The 19,302-nt window shown below is 41.1% G+C and overlaps 1 protein-coding gene across 5 annotated transcripts in view; it reads left to right on the forward strand.

Annotated features, from left to right (window-relative positions):
- The window catches only part of MEF2C (myocyte enhancer factor 2C), a 76,905-nt gene that overhangs the window by 32,585 nt on the left and 25,018 nt on the right, over positions 1–19,302 (forward strand). For 2 of the 5 annotated variants that reach the window (XM_010154459.1, XM_010154467.1), the window contains exons 3-5: positions 8,590–8,727; positions 15,978–16,164; positions 17,324–17,371. In XM_010154459.1, the coding sequence (XP_010152761.1) occupies positions 8,590–8,727; positions 15,978–16,164; positions 17,324–17,371 (373 nt within the window). Of the gene's footprint in view, positions 1–8,384; positions 8,445–8,589; positions 8,728–15,977; positions 16,165–17,323; positions 17,372–19,302 lie in introns of all 5 variants that reach the window. The other 3 variants (XM_010154484.1, XM_010154477.1, XM_010154452.1) reach the window with 2 other exon arrangements.

Genomic DNA, 19,302 nt, shown 5'->3' on the forward strand with positions numbered 1-19,302 from the left:
CGCCAGCCACAGCCGCCGGTCACTTGATGCTCCACTCCCCCCGTGGATTCCCGGGTGGCTGGGCTTAACGGGTGCTGCCTCCCCGTCTCCTCTGTCAAAGCCAGGGAAACGCGATCCTCTCCATTGAGGGTTGGCATAGGAATCCTACGTCAGCTGCACAGGGGGATTTGTGGGGCTTGCAGACCTTCTGCGCCGCGACGACGGATGGGAAAAGCCTGAAGGATGAGGAAATATCCCTACTTAGAACCTCTTGCCATTACTGAGATCTACATTCTCTTTAAAAAACAGTTTACAAGTGCAGTGGTGGGCAGAAGTCTTTTTGCTTGTCCTGTGAAATGAGTGAGAACGTAGGAGGGTGTAAGCTTAGTTGTGTGCATTAACAGAAATTTTAATACAAAGCTTTAGGATGGACTCTTCACGTAATTTGCTTTTGATTCTTTCTGAGAAAAAACAGAAAGATACATGGTTTAGATTAGCTGCTATGAGACCTCTGAATCTGACATACCCTTCTTCCTTTTATACTTATAAAGCCAAAGTTGCCCTGTGTCGTTTAAGTCAATGCTAACTTGAAAAGCCCTGGCAAGCGGGTAAGATTGAACTTTAAAGAAAAGGATTGTGCTCGGTTTCTTTTAGAACGCAAACATCTGCCGACTCCCCATCCTCAGTCTCCCCATCTGCCCAGAGGGGTAACCCAGGCACAGCAGCCGGAGGGCAAGGTGCGCTCTCTCATTCGGATGCAGGGGTCGCGCAGCAGAGAGGCAGCAGGAGACGTGCTGAGGCTGACCAGTCTGCTGCAGGCTGCCAGGTCAGGGCGAACAGACTGCACCCCTGGGGAGGGCTGCCGCTCGCCCTGGCTCGGGGGCTGCACCAGACGCACCACCTTGCCATAGACATAGCACAGCTTTGGGTAACACCATCCCAGTGCCCTGTCAAATAAACAGTTTGGTTTTATACAGGTATTACAGCATATTGCAGATGCACCCTGGCACGTGTGAGGAGAGCAGACTGTATGCAGGTAGAAACCTCATGTCCTGATGAGCTTGTGGCGTACATGTATAAACATCCATAACACGCTGGTCAATCATTCATAAGTGAAGAGAAGCAGATGTTACTGGCAAAGGGTGTCGGCACTGCTGGGTTTCACAAGAGGTGTGATGAGAGAAGGTACTTGAAGGCGGAGAGAACAATCACTTGGCGTGCAAAAACGAGAGGCAAATCCAAGCAGAGGGTTTGGTGTATTGTTGCGAAAAGCACACTTAGGTGAATTCATTTAAGAAGACCGACGTACAGGACCGGACAATGGAAATTTTTTTTAACTTCGGTGAAAATAAAATAGTAACAAAAAGGTTAACATGTGGTTATAGAAGTTCAGCTGTTTTATAAGCCCTCTAGCTCATTTCAAAAGGACTATAAACCACAAAAGCATTTTATGATTTATAAAAAAGAGTTAAGAAATGTTCCATTTTTCTGTGTTACTGGTATACATATTTTTTTTGTCTGGAGCTTGTTAGATAACAGTAAGTATAATAATGTTTTATCTGATTCTCCTAAACATGCAATTAAAGTACATTAGTACCAGCATACTAGTTTATGTTCATTATTAAATGTAAAAATCTAAGAATTCTACATTAATGGAACATAAAATTTGAGATTTTAGTTACACAGAAGTCAGGGAATTCAGATGGACGGTTCCCATAGCAACCTATCTCTTCCTCTTTGTGTTTTTCATTTTGCTGGAACCTTTCATTACTTGATTGCACCATACATTGTATCGTGCAATTTCATCATAAAATATCATCATTATATAACTGTGCAAGGGAAGATCGTGAAGGTTGTCTCAACTCAACACTTTCTAACTGTTTCTGTTGCACAGAGAGCAAACTGATCCCAAAATGAGTCAGGCCCATAATTTAAATATTCTCTGCTTTTTGAGGGGACCTCCATAAATTTGTCTGGGTTCTTTGGAATAGCTATAAATAATGAAGCCGTTGAACACAATAGCGTATTATTCCTCTGTAATTGGCTATTGTCTGCCTTGCCACGTAGATATGTGGCTCCAGTGAGCAAAAGAGAGACCAAAACATTTTTCATTTGTGGCTAAAAGATTTATCCCATCCAGATACAGGAAAGAAAGTGATAGTGGAAAATGGAGGGCACTTGTGGTTTTTATCTCCTGACAGTCAAATATAATTTACCAAATTACAATTCAGTGGATTGTCATGGTTGCTAGTGGGGTTATGAGTCAGAGATCATGGTGGTGGCTTCTAGACAACAGAACACATAAGGAATTTGTAGAATTAGACCTGTAGTTCTGGATTTCTCCATACTGTAAATTTTTAGTGCAGATAAAGAGCCAGTGGGATCACACTTTTCCTTACACAAGCTAAGATAGTGATTAACCTTGCAATATTTAGGTCTTTGTTTCAGAGGATATCAAAATGGAACAGACAGAGTGGGCTGGTCTGAACCTTTTAGAGACCTTATCAACTGACCTGGTCTTTTTAATTTGGCAGCTTGTCCTGGTTTCGGCTGGAGTAGACTTAATTTTCTTCCTAGCAGCTGGTGCAGTGCTGTGTTTTGGATTTGGGATGAGAACAGTGTTGACAACACACTGATGTTTTAGTTGTCGCTGCACAGTGCTTACACTGTCAAGGACTTTCCAGCTTCCCATACTGCCCTGCCAGCAAGGAGGCTGGGGGGGGCACAAAAAGCTGGGAGGGGATACAGCCAGGACAGCTGACCCAAACTGGCCAAAGGGATATTCCATACCATATAATGTCATGCTGAACATATAAAATGGGGGAATTGACCAGGGGGTGGCAACTGCTGCTTAGAGACTGCCTGGGCATCGGTCAGCATACATAGTGAGCAATTGCATTGTGCATCACTTGTTTTGAATATTCTTCTTTTATTGTTGTCTTTATTTTCCCTTACTTTTCTGTCTTATTAAACTGTCTATCTCAATCCACAGGTTTTACCTTTTTTCCTATTTTCTCCCCCATCCCACTGGAGGGGAGTGCGCATGAATGGCTGTGTGGTGTTTAGCTGCTTGCTGGGTTAAACCACAACACAGCTATACTGTGAGCCTTTCCAAACCCAAATTTCTGTGGCTTCTCAAACCCTGGAGTGCTGTGGGGATCAGTTCCACAGCAGATGAAGCTATCAAGGAGGAGATACCACTCTACAAAAATGAGCAAACTGAAGGATAGGATGAAAAAAACCTGAATTTCTAACATTCTCCACTCTTCCTGTTAATGAAATGCTAAAAGAAGAGGGTGATACTGCAGAAACAGAGACTGGATTAGGAAAATGAAAGGCTTTTCCTCCTCAAATGCCTTCAAATTGCAATGATTTCTATTGCCTTGATAAAATCAGACCTGGCTGGTAGTGCCATATTTTCTTTTGTGCTTTTTTAGTGATGATAAATTTTGCATGAAATGTAAGTAAATAGTTGTTTATACTTCATTTTACAGCAGCCAGTATGTCACCAAGTCAGCACTTCTCCTCTGAGATTTATAGAGCAGGATTTAGGCTAAATTGCTGGCATATGAGATTTCAGCCAAAGGTTGTTTTCCTTTAACCATTTTGTTTTTCAAATGCCTTGGCTGATTTTAGGTTATTGGAGTCCAATATAATTACTTGTTTAATTGCTTGGAAGAAGTAGAGCTTCCGTAGTTCAAAAATGGCTTATTTTCTTTAAAAATAACTGAAATCTGGCTTGGGATTCTCTAGAATGCAATGCACTATACAATTGTGTAATTTTATCCTCTTAAAAATTCCCTGAATAGTCATTAAATCTTTGGAAATTAGCTAATCTCCAGGAGGATGCGATAGGTCTGGCTATTTTCCAGGGTTCGCAACAGGCTCTTACAGCTTAACATGGTAAGAAAAATGGTTTCTAAATCACTGCGAGACTGGGTCAAAGATTCTAGCCTGCTGAAACACAGTTGGTCTTCTTAATGACTCCAGTCTTCTCTGACATCCAGAATCAGCCTCTGCTTTCAAGTGGTGACACACAGCAGGGGAGAAGAGGAAAAATTGACACCAAGTCCAGAGAGCTTGTGAATAGGATGGATCAGTTAGGTATTTGTCAGCACCATTTTTAGCTGTGCTTTACCAACTTGAGTGGAAGCATAACAATAAGGGACCTTTATGAAAGTTACAATGTGGTGGGTAATGATGTGGAGGAGAGTAAAATAACAAACAAGGCAGTAGAACAGGCAAAACTGTAGCCTGCAATCTGGGAAGCCAGAGATAATGCTAAAATGTTCAGGACCATTATATTTGTCCTGAATACCACTTGGTGCCCTGGTGCAGAGGATAAATATGTCACTTGGCCTGTTCTCCTCTCCAGAGGAGGGCTGTGTATGTGAGTGTTCATGTGCCTGTGCAGTCTATCCATCTCCTCTTCTGTCTTTTCCCTTACAACTCCTTCATTTTTTATTCCGTGACAAGCAAATCTGGTGTAAAGGAAAGGGTCTCACAGACAATGAAGTTCCAGAAAGTTTCATGAAAATTATTTGTCCTTGTGCAGAAAAAGAGAACCAGAAATTACTCCCAGCAAGACTCCCAGCTAAAGGCAGCACTGCAGCATGAGTCCTTACACACAGAAACAACAAAGAATCAGCAGAAGGATGGGTAAGGGGCAAGAGAAGCCCTGAGAGACCCAGCCACAGGAAAGCTTCTCTGGATCATAGAATCACAGAATGGTTTGGGTTGGAAGGGACCTTACAGACCATCTAGTTCCAACCCCCCTGCCATGGGCAGGGACACCTTCCGCTAGACCAGGTTGCTCAAAGCCTCATCCAGTCTGGCCTTGAACACTTCCAGGGATGGGGCATCCACAGCTTCCCTGGGCAACCTGTTCCAGTGCTTCACCACCCTAAATGTGAGCTTGGAGAATGTGGGCATCGATCCCGCTACCTCTCGCATGCTAAGCAAGCGCTCTACTATTTGAGCATTTTACCCCAAAATACAATTCTCAGAGAACCAGGCATTCGTTCCAGCACTCACAAAGCTAGAAGCTGTGCTTCTGACCGCACCACACCTGTGGAAATTTCTGTTGCCTAACCTTACCCCAACTCACTGAAGAGTGTTCGTTTTCTTTTTTTTTATTATTTTTGGGGGGGGGCAGGGGGAGAAGAAATGCACTGCATTAGTGAGCTTGATTAGCCATGTCAACCGAGGTACCAGCCACACACACCAGATTGGTGGGTTCTGCAAGGGAAAGGTTTGCCTATATTCTTTAGGTCCAAAATTAATTTTGGGTAGAATACCAAAATGATTTCATTAAATATGGGCTTTGTATTTTCTGGTGAAAATAGAGACTGCTTCTTCTCTCCCTGGTGTGGCAGCAACCTGCTTTCTAAGGATAAGAAAATAAAAATAAATATGTATGAAAATAAAAACCTTGCTATGCTGGGAGGCAATCCGGTGTCTTTTGGAGACTGCTGCAAGACATTCATTAGGTTACAGCACCTTTCCTCCTCTGAATATCTGAAAGGTCGCAGTGCATTCCTGAACCTCTACAAACCACAGAAATGACTGTTTCACATGAGTGCTAAGTGCACAGTCATGGAGCTTTAGGGCATTGTGAGTGTGCACGGGCAAGGTGCATCTTCTTTCACCCAGACATGGTCTTGGGCATGCAGCAGACAAGGATTTGGGAATGATAGGAGAGGAAAAGTTTCAAAGAGACTACAAAATCGGAGGTCCCTTTCTACAAGAGCCTGTAGTGACAGGACAAGGGGTAACGGGTTTAAATTGAAAGCGGGGAGGTTTAGATTGGGTATCAGGAAGAAGTTCTTCCTAGAGAGGGTGGTGAGGCACTGGAACAGGTTGCCCAGAGAAGCTGTGGATGCCCCATCCCTGGAAGTGTTCAAGGCCAGGCTGGATGAGGCTTTGAGCAACCTGGTCTAGTGGAAGGTGTCCCTGCCCATGGCAGGGGGGTTGGAACTAGATGGTCTTTAAGGTCCCTTCCAACCCAAACCATGCTATGATTCTATGAAAACATTCCCTCTCTTGTCTTTTCCTGTTACTCTTCATCTGGGTTGTCTGGTAGGATAACGACTGTGCAGATCCCTTCCCTCACCTATTCAGTTGCAGTTGTCTTGACCTCTGGGAATAAAAGAGGTCATTGCTATTTGTAAATAGAGGAGCTGCGCTGTCATCTCACAGTTGGAGTTGAGGATGCCATCCAGTCCAGCTCACAGCAGTGTCATTCCTCACAGACTCCATGTGAAACAGGGAGACTCCGTCAGTGACTCAGATGAGCTCAAGGAAAGGTCCCAGGAGTGCTGATCTGGGTTTCATGTCTGGACAGCTCGATGAAATGGATGTTGAAAACAGAATGTCACCTTATGCGTTGAGAAGACAACTGTTTTGTACTTATATGAAGAGAAGAACGTTGGTTGAGATTAGTTATGCAGATGTAAAGGAGAAATTTCCCTTTTAATACATTATATCTACTAAATCTATCAAACAACAGCTGATTGCAAAAGCCATCTTGCTCGCTTGTTTCCAGCTAGTAGCAGTAGAAATCATACACAACTATGCCTGTTCTGCTAGTTAATATTTAAAAGATGAAAGAGAAATAAGAGGGAGTGAAGAAGAAGTGTAGAGAATCATTCAGCCGGTTTTAGCTTCTTAAGGTTTGATTCCAATGGATTTATAACTTTTTCCGTTTGTCAGTAGTAGCTCATGGGATTAGGCATGAATTCTGTATAGATACAAAGCTTAAAAGAAAGGTCGGCACTGATACAGCCTTCCACAGTTGCCTAAACATGTTTCTGAGGTCCAAAACACGAGTTTGGAAGGCTCAGATCTCTTAGGGCAGATCACCATCACTTTGCTGACTTAATGAAAACGTGAGGTTTATTGGGGGGATCTCCACAAGGAGAATAGCTTTTTAGCATTTGACAGAATAAGAGGTCTCTGATCTTAAATCTCAGATAAATTTCAGAAAATAAACTCTAATATTTAATAAATAAATACAAAGATACAGAAACAAAATATGACATTATAATACTTGAGGACTTCAACCGTGGTAAACTGGGCATTGCCATAAAGAAAACAGTTAGGAAATACACTTTTCCGAAACTAACAAAAAGCTTAGAAGTAAGAGGCAGCCATTCTGAGAAGGCAGAAAGAAACCAGTGAGAGTATCCCACATTAATACATAGAATAAGCATAGCCACTTATTAAGACAAGAGTGCTGGGCAATCTGTGTGTTGTAACTGAGATTGTTTAGCCAGGTTTCATCTCAGATTTAACTGCAAGCTGCCTAATAAAGCTTGTAGACAGCCAAATGCACTCTTTGAAGAGTTTTTGATGGAGGCATTCTTGAAGCTAAATTTGAGAAATCCTGCAAGTATTGATTTGTGTGCTATTGCTTGTACTTGGGCAGTCCACAATGGCTTCTTCTCATATTCTTTTACCTTGATGAAGCCCATGACTGTTCTTTGGTGATCTGTCAAGGTAGATCAGTTAAAATCGAGCTGAGGCCAAGCAACCATTCTGAATTGTTAGCTATGGATCTCATTCTAGTTTTGATCTTTTTCATCTCTGTTATTTATCTTGGTGATGATGATCATAGTTATGAGGGTTGAAAAAATTCATCTGTTTTGACTTTTTACTAAGCATCTGTTACAGCAGTGCTTTTTCCTGTATATTAAGCTTCAGCACTGTGCATTTGTAGCACTGTAACAGGACTCAATAAAAAGTAAACACTGTGTCTACAAGCTCTTAATCGGTATTTCACAGCCACATTAGCAAGTCTGTCCTCCCTCCTCCTTGTCCTGTCCAAAGCATACACTGAGGAGTGGCAGGGCATTGCTCGTCATCTCTTGCAACCAGTTCAAAGGAAGAATTCAATCTGGGCACTCCTCCTTCTTCTGTGAAGAACATGAATTCCTAAATTTGTTGTAGAGGGTTGTTTTTTCATTTCTTCCTCCTGTATCTTTCTTTAGAGAAAAGGAAAACACCAGGGTATTCCACTGTAAACAGTACGCATCCTTTGCTTTTAATATTCATTCGTTTCATATGGATAAATATGTTTAAATGAATTGTATTCTGCGTGGGTGTCTTAACCCCTTAAATGCCATCAGATATGGCAAGGGAGTGTGTGTGTGTGCGTACTAGCACTTTGCCAGATTGCCAGCTTCATTCTTTATTGACTGTTTCAGAAGAAAGAGGCCTGCATGGTCCTCTCCTACCATTCGTAACTGGAGACTTACGGCATCAGCCTGGTGGATCTCTACTCACTTCCTTTCCCTAAAGCATAATGTTAAACCTTCCAGTGCTGGGCACTTTGTGTTACTCTAACACTGCTGAGTCTTTCTTGCAGTCCATGTCAAGGATTGAACTTTCCAAATTATGTATTTCAGACATTGAGAAAGAAAGGACTTAATGGCTGTGACAGTCCAGACCCTGATGCAGACGATTCAGTAGGTCACAGCCCTGAGTCTGAGGACAAGTACAGAAAAATTAATGAAGATATTGATCTAATGATCAGCAGGCAAAGATTATGTGTAAGTACTCTGAGCTCCCTTTCATTTTTTTTACTTTTTGATATTTCTCTGAACCTGGCAGGCATTGAACAAGAAAGAAAACAAAGGCTGTGAAAGCCCCGATCCTGACTCCTCTTACGCTCTCACCCCACGCACTGAAGAAAAATACAAAAAAATTAATGAAGAATTTGATAATATGATCAAGAGCCATAAAATACCTGTAAGTACCAAAGGTTAGATGGCTGTCTGCTGATAACCGCTGTAGTAACAAACCATAACCCTTTCAGTTCTGGCTTCTTAAGGACAACATTTCAGCTGGAAACAGGCTTTAATAGCTCAATATATGATTAAACACTGTGGTCAGAAAATTTCAGACAACATATTTTTCTTCCAAATCTCTACTTCTGACACACAGACAAAGCCTACTATAGGTGAAACCTACAGAAGGAAGTGAAATATACATATATACATTTTATTCACTTGATTTACAGAACTGTTTTACCACACCACTCACTCAAATTATATCTAAAAAATAACGATGGAAATCTTTCTTTGTGGACAGGCTAACAAACCCACAGAATACTTTCTGTGGTGATATAGAAAAAATGATGTAGAACTGAAATTCCTTTATATATAGTAATTAGTGCATTCTGTGCGTGTCACTTCAGTTCTCAAGTGTCTCTGCTAAACTCGGTTTCAGCACTGAAGGGTTACAGCTATTTGCTCGCTGCAGAGAAACAGACTGCATGAGAGCCTAATGGTAGGATTCAGACATGTTTGTGTGTTGGGGTGATTTTACAGCTTTGTCAGAAAATTTGCTTTGACCTCATCAGCATTTCTTTAATGCTTTAACATGAGCTAAATTTTGTTTTAACCAAGTCAAAATTTCTAACCATCAGTCATATGCCTTGCCAGATATCTAAGAGAAATAACTCTGCATGTGCTATTTTGTTTTCACAAGACAAACAAGGGGAGAATACTTTGTCATTGTGTTTAATATTACATTTATAAAGCCAACAACAAGAATGTGGTGGTTTGGAGGTTATATTTGTCCCTTCTTCCAAATGTGTGTGGAAGAGAAAGTAGCAAACTAAAGATGTGCCCGGGTCCAAAGAAGCACCTGAATTTGCATCAGTAACCGCTTACTTCTAAAAGAGTTCATTGCTCATTTCTACATGTAGGTTGTATGGTTAGCTACCAAAAAGGATGTCTGTATACCCAAAATGAGCAAACTCTCCTCTGCAGTGCTAGTCAGTAGTGCGTACAAAATCTGATACCTGAGCTGAGGACACACCTCTTAAGGATGCTCAGATTCTGTCTCATGCAGTGTAAGTGTTCTTTCCATTAATTCTCAGCAGAAAGATTTTCATGCAAGTTAATTAAAATTTGAATCAGTTGTCACATATTGGCAAAAAAAGAAAAATAAAGATTTTCCCAGAGACAGAATGGCACCAAATTTGATAAATTAGTATTTGGAAGGGCTGGTTAAGGATGCCCAACATGTATATAAAATACCAGGGGGGAACACATATTCCATATATATTCCATCTGGTTTTTACCTCCTTTTTTATTTGCTTCTTTGGCATAGCTGTTTTTGTCAGGGAAAAAAAGCTCTAAAGCTGTCACCATGAATTTGGTTTCTCAGGAGGAACTCAGTTAGACAAACGATGACTGCAACATTAAACGATGACTGCAACATTAAGCTGGAATGCTTAACCCTTTTTTACATCAAAATCCTACCAATTGTCATTCCTTTCCTCTTTCAGGGATGACCTGTGGCTTGTTCAAATTAAAGTGATGGAATTTTCAATCATTTAACTAAGCTACTCTTCCACCTTAAAAACTGTGTTTAGGATGGTCCTTCAGATCCCCTGTTTCTCCCAGACTACCTGGTTTTGTGGGGTTTTTTTTTCAACAAAGCAGCACATATTCTAATTACTTGAAATCTTAAGTCATGAAAAAAAACCTGGAAAAAACCCTCATTGCTGTGGTAGTGAGTTCAATCACTTTCTGTGCCTCCATAAACATTTGGGAAAATCGTCTTTTCTGTAAAACTAGTAACGTTCTGGGAATTAATTTAAACACAGTTAATCTAAACATGGTACATCACTTTTGTCCTCCCAGAAAATAATGGATTTTCCCTCTGGTTGCTGTCATCAAATATACCTTCTGACATCAAATATATAGTCCTACTTCAGCTATTAACTTGGTGGTGAACTTGGTTTCCTGAGCCATATTTTGGGTATAATGTGACTTTCTACCTTGCAGGAATGTTACAAGGTACAGTGTGTTATCTTTTTGTGAAATTACTTCAGAGGTGCTTCAGAGATACAGAACTGAAAAGCATTAGCGTTTCTTTTCATGTAAGACAGGATATCCCTCCTTTGAATACTTCACACGCAGAGCTCAAGGTCTGTGTGCTCCATCGAGCTGCTTACCACAAAAGCAAGTCAGTAGCTGTTCTCCCCTAACATGACAGGTGCTTCTTCTCTTAGCCTAAGCCCAGTTGTAATGGGCAAGATGGAGATCAAAGCTAGTGCATAATGGAAATTTGTAAATATAATATATGGGGGTTTATATATTATATTGTATTCAATAATGTCCTTAACCGTACAAATCAGTAGAACTTCGAGGTAGTCAGGGAAGTTATATTCATTTACTTGTGATCATCAAAGTTAGCCAAGAAAGTTGGGGGGAAGAATGCAAAATTGAACAAAAAGTCACCAAGTCAAGTCATTAAATCACTACTTACAAAATATATAATACAATGCATTGCCTGTGCCTGATCTTGTAACAGAATAAAGCTGCTGCCAAATGAAAATGAAATTGGCTTTTGCTCCTAAGAACTAAGGCCAATAATGTTTCCTCAGATAATTTTCTGGGGATAAGTATTTATATTGTTCTAAAACATCTGATAATAATTAAACATTCATTTGTAGTCTTCGTAAGAGTGATGAAAGCAGAGGAGACAGAAATAGTCCACTAGAAGGGAGCTATAAGTATCTCTGTCTCTAAATAAATGAAGGCCTGGTTGAACAAGGGAGGAATAAAAACAATATTTAACACAGAATGTTTGGTCCATTAATTTCCAAGGGTTTTGAGTCCCTGTCGTCGTGCTTTGCACAACTCACCACAGCCTGTGGAGCACATACCTAACACAGTGTGTGCCGTGCACTGGCAGCATCCTATCAGGTGAGCCATCTGCCCTCTTTGGCAATTGTGTCTAAACGAGGAAAGACTGAGGGGAAAAAACAGGCAAAATATGGCAAGCTGCGTACACATTAGAGAAAGGCTTCGTCTGTGTGTGTGTAAATTAGCAAATGGCAAAGAACGTTACCAAGGCAGCACGAGGTGCTTATCTCTGCCCTGAACTGTTTGAACAGTCCCTGGCATGCTTTTGGCACTGGCCAAATAACACTCTCCCAGACAATTTCTTAGCTCTCGTTTGGTAGTTAGCCCAGGCTAGGAACAATTCCCAGTTGTCAGTTTGTATGTGCTCATGATGTTTTTAAGGTTGAGAAACCTTAATAGTATGGACATGGACTGCTCTGTGGCCTCAGATGGCCTCAGTTCCTAGGCAAGTTTAATTTACTAATATAGATATTACGCAAGTGCCTCATAAGCTTTAATGTCCATCAGGCCTATCTGGAATAGATAGGCCCCGTGACTTAGCACCAGGAATGACCAGGGAATCTGCAGTAGGCTGCAGTTCTTGGTGAAGGACATCTAAGGCTGTAACAAAATTTGGACAACCACAGCAAAACTGTAGCTAGAGACTTACTGTTTAATGTTAATGCTTATCGAGACAAACTTCTCTCTTAACCTGTAACGACTGAGGAATCTGAGAGAAGAAATAAAAAATGCTATATTCCAGATATAGTGTGTATTCAGGAAGAAATTCTTCACAGAGAGGGTGGTGAGGCACTGGAACAGGTTGCCCAGAGATGCTGTGGATGCCCCATCCCTGGATGTCTTCAAGGCCAGGCTGGATGTGGCTTTGAGCACCCTGGTCTAGTGGAAGGTGTCCCTGCCCATGGCAGGGGGGGTGGAACTAGATGATCTTTAAAGGTCCCTTCCAACCCTAACCATTCTATGATTCTATGATTCTATTGTACTGCAAAACAGAGAGTAAACTGACTTTGCCCTAAAATAATTGACTATGAAATACTCTGTAAATAGATGTAAGTGTGCCCAGACAGTAGGTAAAATGATGAAAATTAAAAGGAATTAAGAAAATAATTTGCTTAACTAGTTTAAAAAATATTTTTAAATGACAAAAGGAAAGCTAAGTATCTGTTTCAGCAATGTTTCTAAGTTTCAGTGGTGACTAGTGAGACTGACAGCCACAAGAGCAACCAAGACTGGAGCTCTTCTGTGCTGTGCTGATGTAAAAAAAGAAGACTGTAGCCCTTGAAGGGTTTGGTTTGTACATGGAAGAAATACAGAGCATAATGATAAAAGTAGATGAGCCTGTTGAGGAATAGCAAGACCTTCAGTTGTCATAGAATCATAGAATCACAGAATCACAGAATGGTTTGGGTTGGAAGGGATCTTAAAGACCATCTAGTTCCAAGCCCATGCCATGGGCAGAGACACCTTCCACTAGACCAGGTTGCTCAAAGCCTCATCCGGCCTGGCCTTGAACACTTCCAGGGATGGGGCATCCACAGCATCTCTGGGCAACCTGTTCCAGTGCCTCACCACCCTCTCCATGAAGAATTTCTTCCTGATACCCAATCTAAACCTACCCACTTTCAATTTAAACCCGTTACCCCTTTCCTGTCACTACAGGCCCTTGCAAAACGTCCCCTCCCAGCTTCCTTGTAGGCCCCTTCAGGTACTGGAAGGCCGCTAGTTTTTTGCATTTGTTCCCATGTTTTTGGTTAGATGGCACAGCAGAGGTTGGGATTAGGAAAATAAGTGGAGAAAATAGACACAGTATTGGTGTCATCAGCTGTCTACCCAGGCTCAGAGGACAGATTTCACAGCTCTCATGACAGAGGTGAAGAAGACACTGTGCAAAGTGCTCCCCAGGGGATGACACTCAGTTTGACATGGTCTGGCACCCAGGCAGGCAGGATCATCTGCTCAAAAGCACCAGGCAGGGAGATCTCCATCACAGCCCTGAACTTTGCAGTAACAAGAGACTCCATGATGGCTTACACGTCTTGCGTCAGGCTGCACGTAAAGCTAAGACATCTACCCTCATGTGAATTCACTGGCTAAAACCTTTTGAAAAGACAGAAACCACCAGCAGCAGCTGGCTTTGAGCTCCAGGAGCAGCCATGCACTTCTAATTTACATGGGATTTGGGAACCTCTTGAGTCCTTCTGTGGCCAGTGAAGAGAATGACTTGCTTCAAAACATACCTTTGGGCTGATAAAATGTTTCGGGTTATGATATGTGAACCTATTTCCAAGGAGCCTGAACCTCAGTCGTGACATACTCTGGTATTCCTTGTGCTATGTACTTTGTAAATTTTCCATTAAAAGACAAGACACACATGCAGCTAGTGAGCTGGACTTGAAACTGTGAAAACATCTGCAGACAAAAAAAAGGTTGCTGCTGAAAGAACATATTTAATCATGTAACCATTTATTCTCTTTATTTCTGTTTGTGAGACACAAACATTAGTATGTTTCAGAATCCCTACACAGACCTAGCAGCACATGTAGTTTTCCTCCATTCCCACTTAACACATAGATTCCCATGACACCTCTCCTCCCCTTCCCACCTCTGCTTAAAACCGATCAACGCCATGGAAAATACAGCTTTGGGGTGCACTTCAGCTTCTCAGGAAGTGAGTCCCAGCATGCAGCCCCTTGGCTAGGGAGCAGTGCCAGGTGGTCAGTCTTATCAAGCACCCTAACTCATCTCAGCCATTATGCTATGGCAGTCTCTCACAAACCGAGGGCACAGGCTACGTAGAGGGTTTCAGAGCTAAATTAACACCCGGAAGTAAGTCCTGAGGCATTTGTGTAATGCATCCTTCGTATCATGCCCTGAACTAAAAATCTTGCTGTGTGTTTCAGTGGTTAAGCAAAATGATTCCTCTATATTTAGAGCAAAATTATGTCTGCCCCTAAGAAAGGGAAGGGGGGGGAAAAAAAACCCTTGCAGGATAACCGTAATTTGATGGCCAATGCTGTAATATGCAGGGCACAGCCAGCAGCTCTGGCCAGCCAGAAAAGAGACATGTGGGTGGCACAAGGTCAGGGTGCCTTTGTTGCCTGACACTGCAGATTATGTGTCCTGCTGTCAACATACTCCCTCTGGGTCCTTGAAGACTTACCGGTACTATCAGCTGCCAAGAACAGAATTAAAATCTGCGATTTCCTCCCCCTGAAAATGTTACAAGTCTGGTTTAAATAATTTTTTGATGGGTTTAGACTCTGGAAGCTTATAAGATTTTTAAATGGCAAATTAAGGGGTACTTACTTTGCATTCAGGTATTTGAATATTTAAAATGCTGTCAGGTAATTCTGAAAAAATTTTTCTTTCTGTTCACAAAAAAAAGAAATTAATTATTTTTAAACAGGTGAATTAGATATGGAGCTCTAATGCATTTGAATGCCACCAGGATCATAAATTTTAGAGAAATTCAGGCAACTGCCAGCCAGGAAAACCCCAACCAATAAACCCACCAACCAATCAAGAGAACGTGAGTTAGACTTTCTAAGAGCATAATGAGAATCAGGTACTACATCTCCTCGCACCTTCTGTCAGAGTGATCTGTAAGTCGGTTCTTTTTTGAAAGGGATTCTTCCAAAGTGACTCAGAAGAAGATCCTGCCTTAAAGTATAAAAACTATTGAAAGAGCATCAGCATCACACCAAAAATAATAAAATTTTAATTTTTTTTAAAATACCCAGAAAGAATCCAAAGACTCGTGTCCATTTGCTACCTGTCCCTGAATAGAACTTAGTTTCTTTTAAGTCCATCCAAGCTAAGATAGAAACTTTTTTAGACATATTTACTGTGTTGGGATCATTCTGGTTGCTAAAGCAACATAAGCTGCAATTTAAGCTTTTCCCGTTGCATTCCACACCTTCTAATTTTTCTCCATGCAATGAAGTCATCATAATCATGTACCTTTGATCTTGCAGTCATGTGTGACACTAGATTAAGATATCACAAGTGAACAATTACAACTTCATGGAATGCAAGAAAGAGAAAATGAAGCCTCCTAAAGCAGGTTTTGTTTTAAACCAAAAAGAGTGAGAAAACCTTTCCAGTTCATACAAAGGAAATGTACAAGCTGCATTACCGGAAGATGGAATCATGATTTGAAAAATTGTGTTTAAAAGCCTTGGTAACTCTTGAAACTATTGACTCTTGGGGGAGGGGGCAAGCATAAATATTTTAACCACAAACTACAAAATATTTGAACTAAATATAGAGTCACTGTACTTGAAGGCTGTTGTGCTTCTGTACTATTCTCGTCTTTGTTTCCCTTTTTTGCTTGTACAGGCTGTTCCACCACCAAACTTTGAGATGCCAGTTTCTATCCCAGTGTCCAACCACAACAGTCTGGTGTACAGTAACCCAGTCAGCTCGCTGGGAAACCCCAACCTTTTGCCACTGGCTCATCCTTCTTTGCAAAGAAATAGCATGTCTCCTGGTGTGACACATCGGCCTCCAAGTGCAGGTAACACAGGTAGGCTCTGTTCGATCCCATCCCTTTAAATGTTCTTTTATCAGCTGCTTGTGTGGCGTAGGTCACTTTAAACTGTACGCTGAGAAAAAGGAACTCTGTTTTTAACCGTCATAACAGTTTGTCCAAAATTGCTGTATTGAAAAATCAAAAGAGCCAAAGGGGTTTCTATTCCCAATTTAGAAAATAAATTAAAAAAAAAAAAGTCTAGAAAAAGCTGAATATTGACTAAGATTAAAGGAGATCAATAAAGGATAAAAGGGCAGACAATTTGCTGTTTCATAAAAAGGCAGCTTGTCCACCTATTTCATGCAGGATCTCACTATACCATAAAGCTTAAGGGGGCAGGGGAGAAAATGTAGCCAACACAAACAAGTTGAAGGAAGTAAAATAGGGCACTCATTACTTAAGACATCAGTCCAGAGGCTAAACGCAGAATTTATTATTATTTATGCATTCACAGGTTCCTTGATGGGTAGATGTTAGTTGAGCTCTGTACCTGAGTGCCTTGTATTGCAAGAGGCTGTGCTTTGCTCGGGTGACGATGAGGGCTCACCTCTGAATAGGATAAATCGGGATTAAGTTTGTTCAATCTGTCTGGCCTAAGCAACATCAAGATCCTTAAGTACACTGGGTTCAAAGAACCATTTGAGGTCCCCAAGTGCAAAGGGTAGTTTTTTTAAATCCTTAGAGTGAATGTCTACGAAAGGCTGAGGAAATTAAAATGAAAAGCTGAGTAAACGTATGTTACAGCTTCTGAGTTACGTTCTCGTACAGGAACGATCAGTCTGTCTCCTCCTCCCAGTTCTGTGTGGAAGCCTTTGCTTTTCTGACTGATACTGAACTAAATACAGTTTTCAAATGAGGAGCTACTATACGTAACTTTCAAATATGATATATTTTTCATATGCTGTGGAAGCATAAAAATAAAATAATGAAGTGTTCTGTACTACATAGCTTGCTTGTCCTTGAAAGGCAAATACCTTGTACGGGTAACATTAAACATCACGATTTTATGACTGTGGCTCTGATTCGATGCCTGGTAGAGGGAAAACAGTGGTGGATACTGGATCAGGCTGTTTGAAGTTAGAGAAAATGTTTTGAATGTTTGCCTGTTATGATTTACCGTGCTCATTTGTAGTATTTCATTTCAACCCCCTAGGTGGCCTGATGGGTGGGGACCTCACAACCGGTGCAGGCACCAGTGCAGGTAAAGAGAAATTAATTTATATTTGTTTTTCTAAGGGAACAAAGGACTTCCTTCAAAGGCTGAGTCCTAAAATAGCTCCATACTGGAGGTGGGATATTATAAAGTGATCGGCGTTGGTTTATTTCCCCCAGCTGGGGGGGTGGGGAGTTGATATTTGTGCTCCTCTTATTAGAAGGAAGCAACATGTTCTCAGCAATGTCAAAAATCTTGCACCTCAACAAATTCCATGGATACAGAGGTCTGGTTTCTTTCACGTTAGCCTTTCCATAAAAACTTCGGGATCCATTGCATAGCCCTGTGCAGGCAAAACTCCTACTGAGGCCAGTGTCAGAAAACCTGATCCTTTTTTAAGTCACAGGGAGTTGTTCCATTGACTTTAGTGGAACTGGGGGTTAGTTTGAGTAAAGATTGTGATACTGAGTCTTTCATTAGACTTCAATCTACTGAGCATGGATTTGATTTCAAACCCCTGCTCTAAGACCACTGCTAGTCAGCAAAATCTGTTAGCATTTACTTAAATAATCAGTAATTAACTTAAGCTTAGTTTTATGTATTTACTTAAGTGCTTTGGTACACAACAGGGAAAGGATTTTCAAAATACCCAGGCAGGGAGAAAGATTAGCCCCTTCACTCCTGCTCCCATAGAACTAATGAGAACCGTGCTCGCTCAGGTCTGTGTTATCAAAGCGATGTTGTCAGAGTAGTCCCCTTTGCTCAGTGAACTCGGTGGTTTGTTAGCAATGTCAGCAATGTTGCATTATTACAAATACGGATTACAAAAGACAATGGCAAGATTACTGTTTCAGTTTGAGAAGTAAACACATATGTTCGAAGAAAATAAGCTGAGTGGTAAAACATGGAGCACATCCAATTTTACTGGGTTAACTGCTTTCAGAAAGAACTGTATGGAAAAATAGCTGGAAGATCCATTTTGTGCACTGTAAATGAAGGCTGATCCATATGCCGATTCTCATAAAATTACTTATAAAGAAATTCTGAGTATAGAGATCTTTTTCTTTCTTGGCACTTGTCAGCCTGCGCTAGACCACCCTCCTTTTATCTTCACGCATAGATGAGTCACAGATGTTTGTGCGATGCATTTGTAGTAAAATGAGACTGCACAGCGTTGTATCAGAACGGGCCTTTAAATGTGTGCAGAAGCTTTGGTGGGGGGGTCACTTTGTATTAATCTGGGAGTAGGGAAGGCAGGCCAGGGGAACTTAGCTATCAGTCTCTTTTGTTCTCAAAAAAAAAAAAAAAAAAAGAAAGCATGATGGAAAATTACAGTGGTGTTAATTATCTCTTGTTCGCCTGCGAGACACAGCTAAAGAGAGATTCATTCTGGCGATGGTCGCGTTCTCTCTCGCTTGAACTTCATGTGGAGTAGAAACTTCAGGAACGGCGCGGAGGGGCCCGGGTGGGAAATTGACTGCCCTATTAAGGAACTCCCTCTGCTGGCTTATTAAGAAATATCAGTGTCACTCACTGGCTTCCCTATTCCTCCAAAAAGTAGCTGGAAAGCAATTAGTAAAGAAGGCAGTGATTTCTTTTGAAAGGCACACAGGCTAAAAGTTCCTCTACGTGTGCACTCGGCTTAATAATCCTTGTGCTTAATAAAATCTGTATATCAATATGCCAGTCGAAAATTTATATTCTTTCTAAGTACTTTTTTTTTCCCCCTTGGAAATATATTAAAAGCATATATAAGCATAGGAAGAGGAATAGCTTGATTATTTACTCACAGATTAAGAATTTGTGTTTCCTGGGTGCAGTGTTATGCATTAAGCTCTCAAGCACTGCAACTTTGGAGTAGGCAATTGATTTGAGGGGCATATATATGAGGGGCATTGCTAGGAGTGCATCATAAATATTTAATCGTATGAATAATCTTTGTTCTTTATCTGGCAATAAGAGCTTTGAACACCATTAAA

This window comes from Eurypyga helias, unplaced genomic scaffold (assembly GCF_000690775.1).
Source record: "Eurypyga helias isolate BGI_N326 unplaced genomic scaffold, ASM69077v1 scaffold27890, whole genome shotgun sequence".
Classification (NCBI taxonomy): Eukaryota; Metazoa; Chordata; class Aves; order Eurypygiformes; family Eurypygidae; genus Eurypyga; species Eurypyga helias.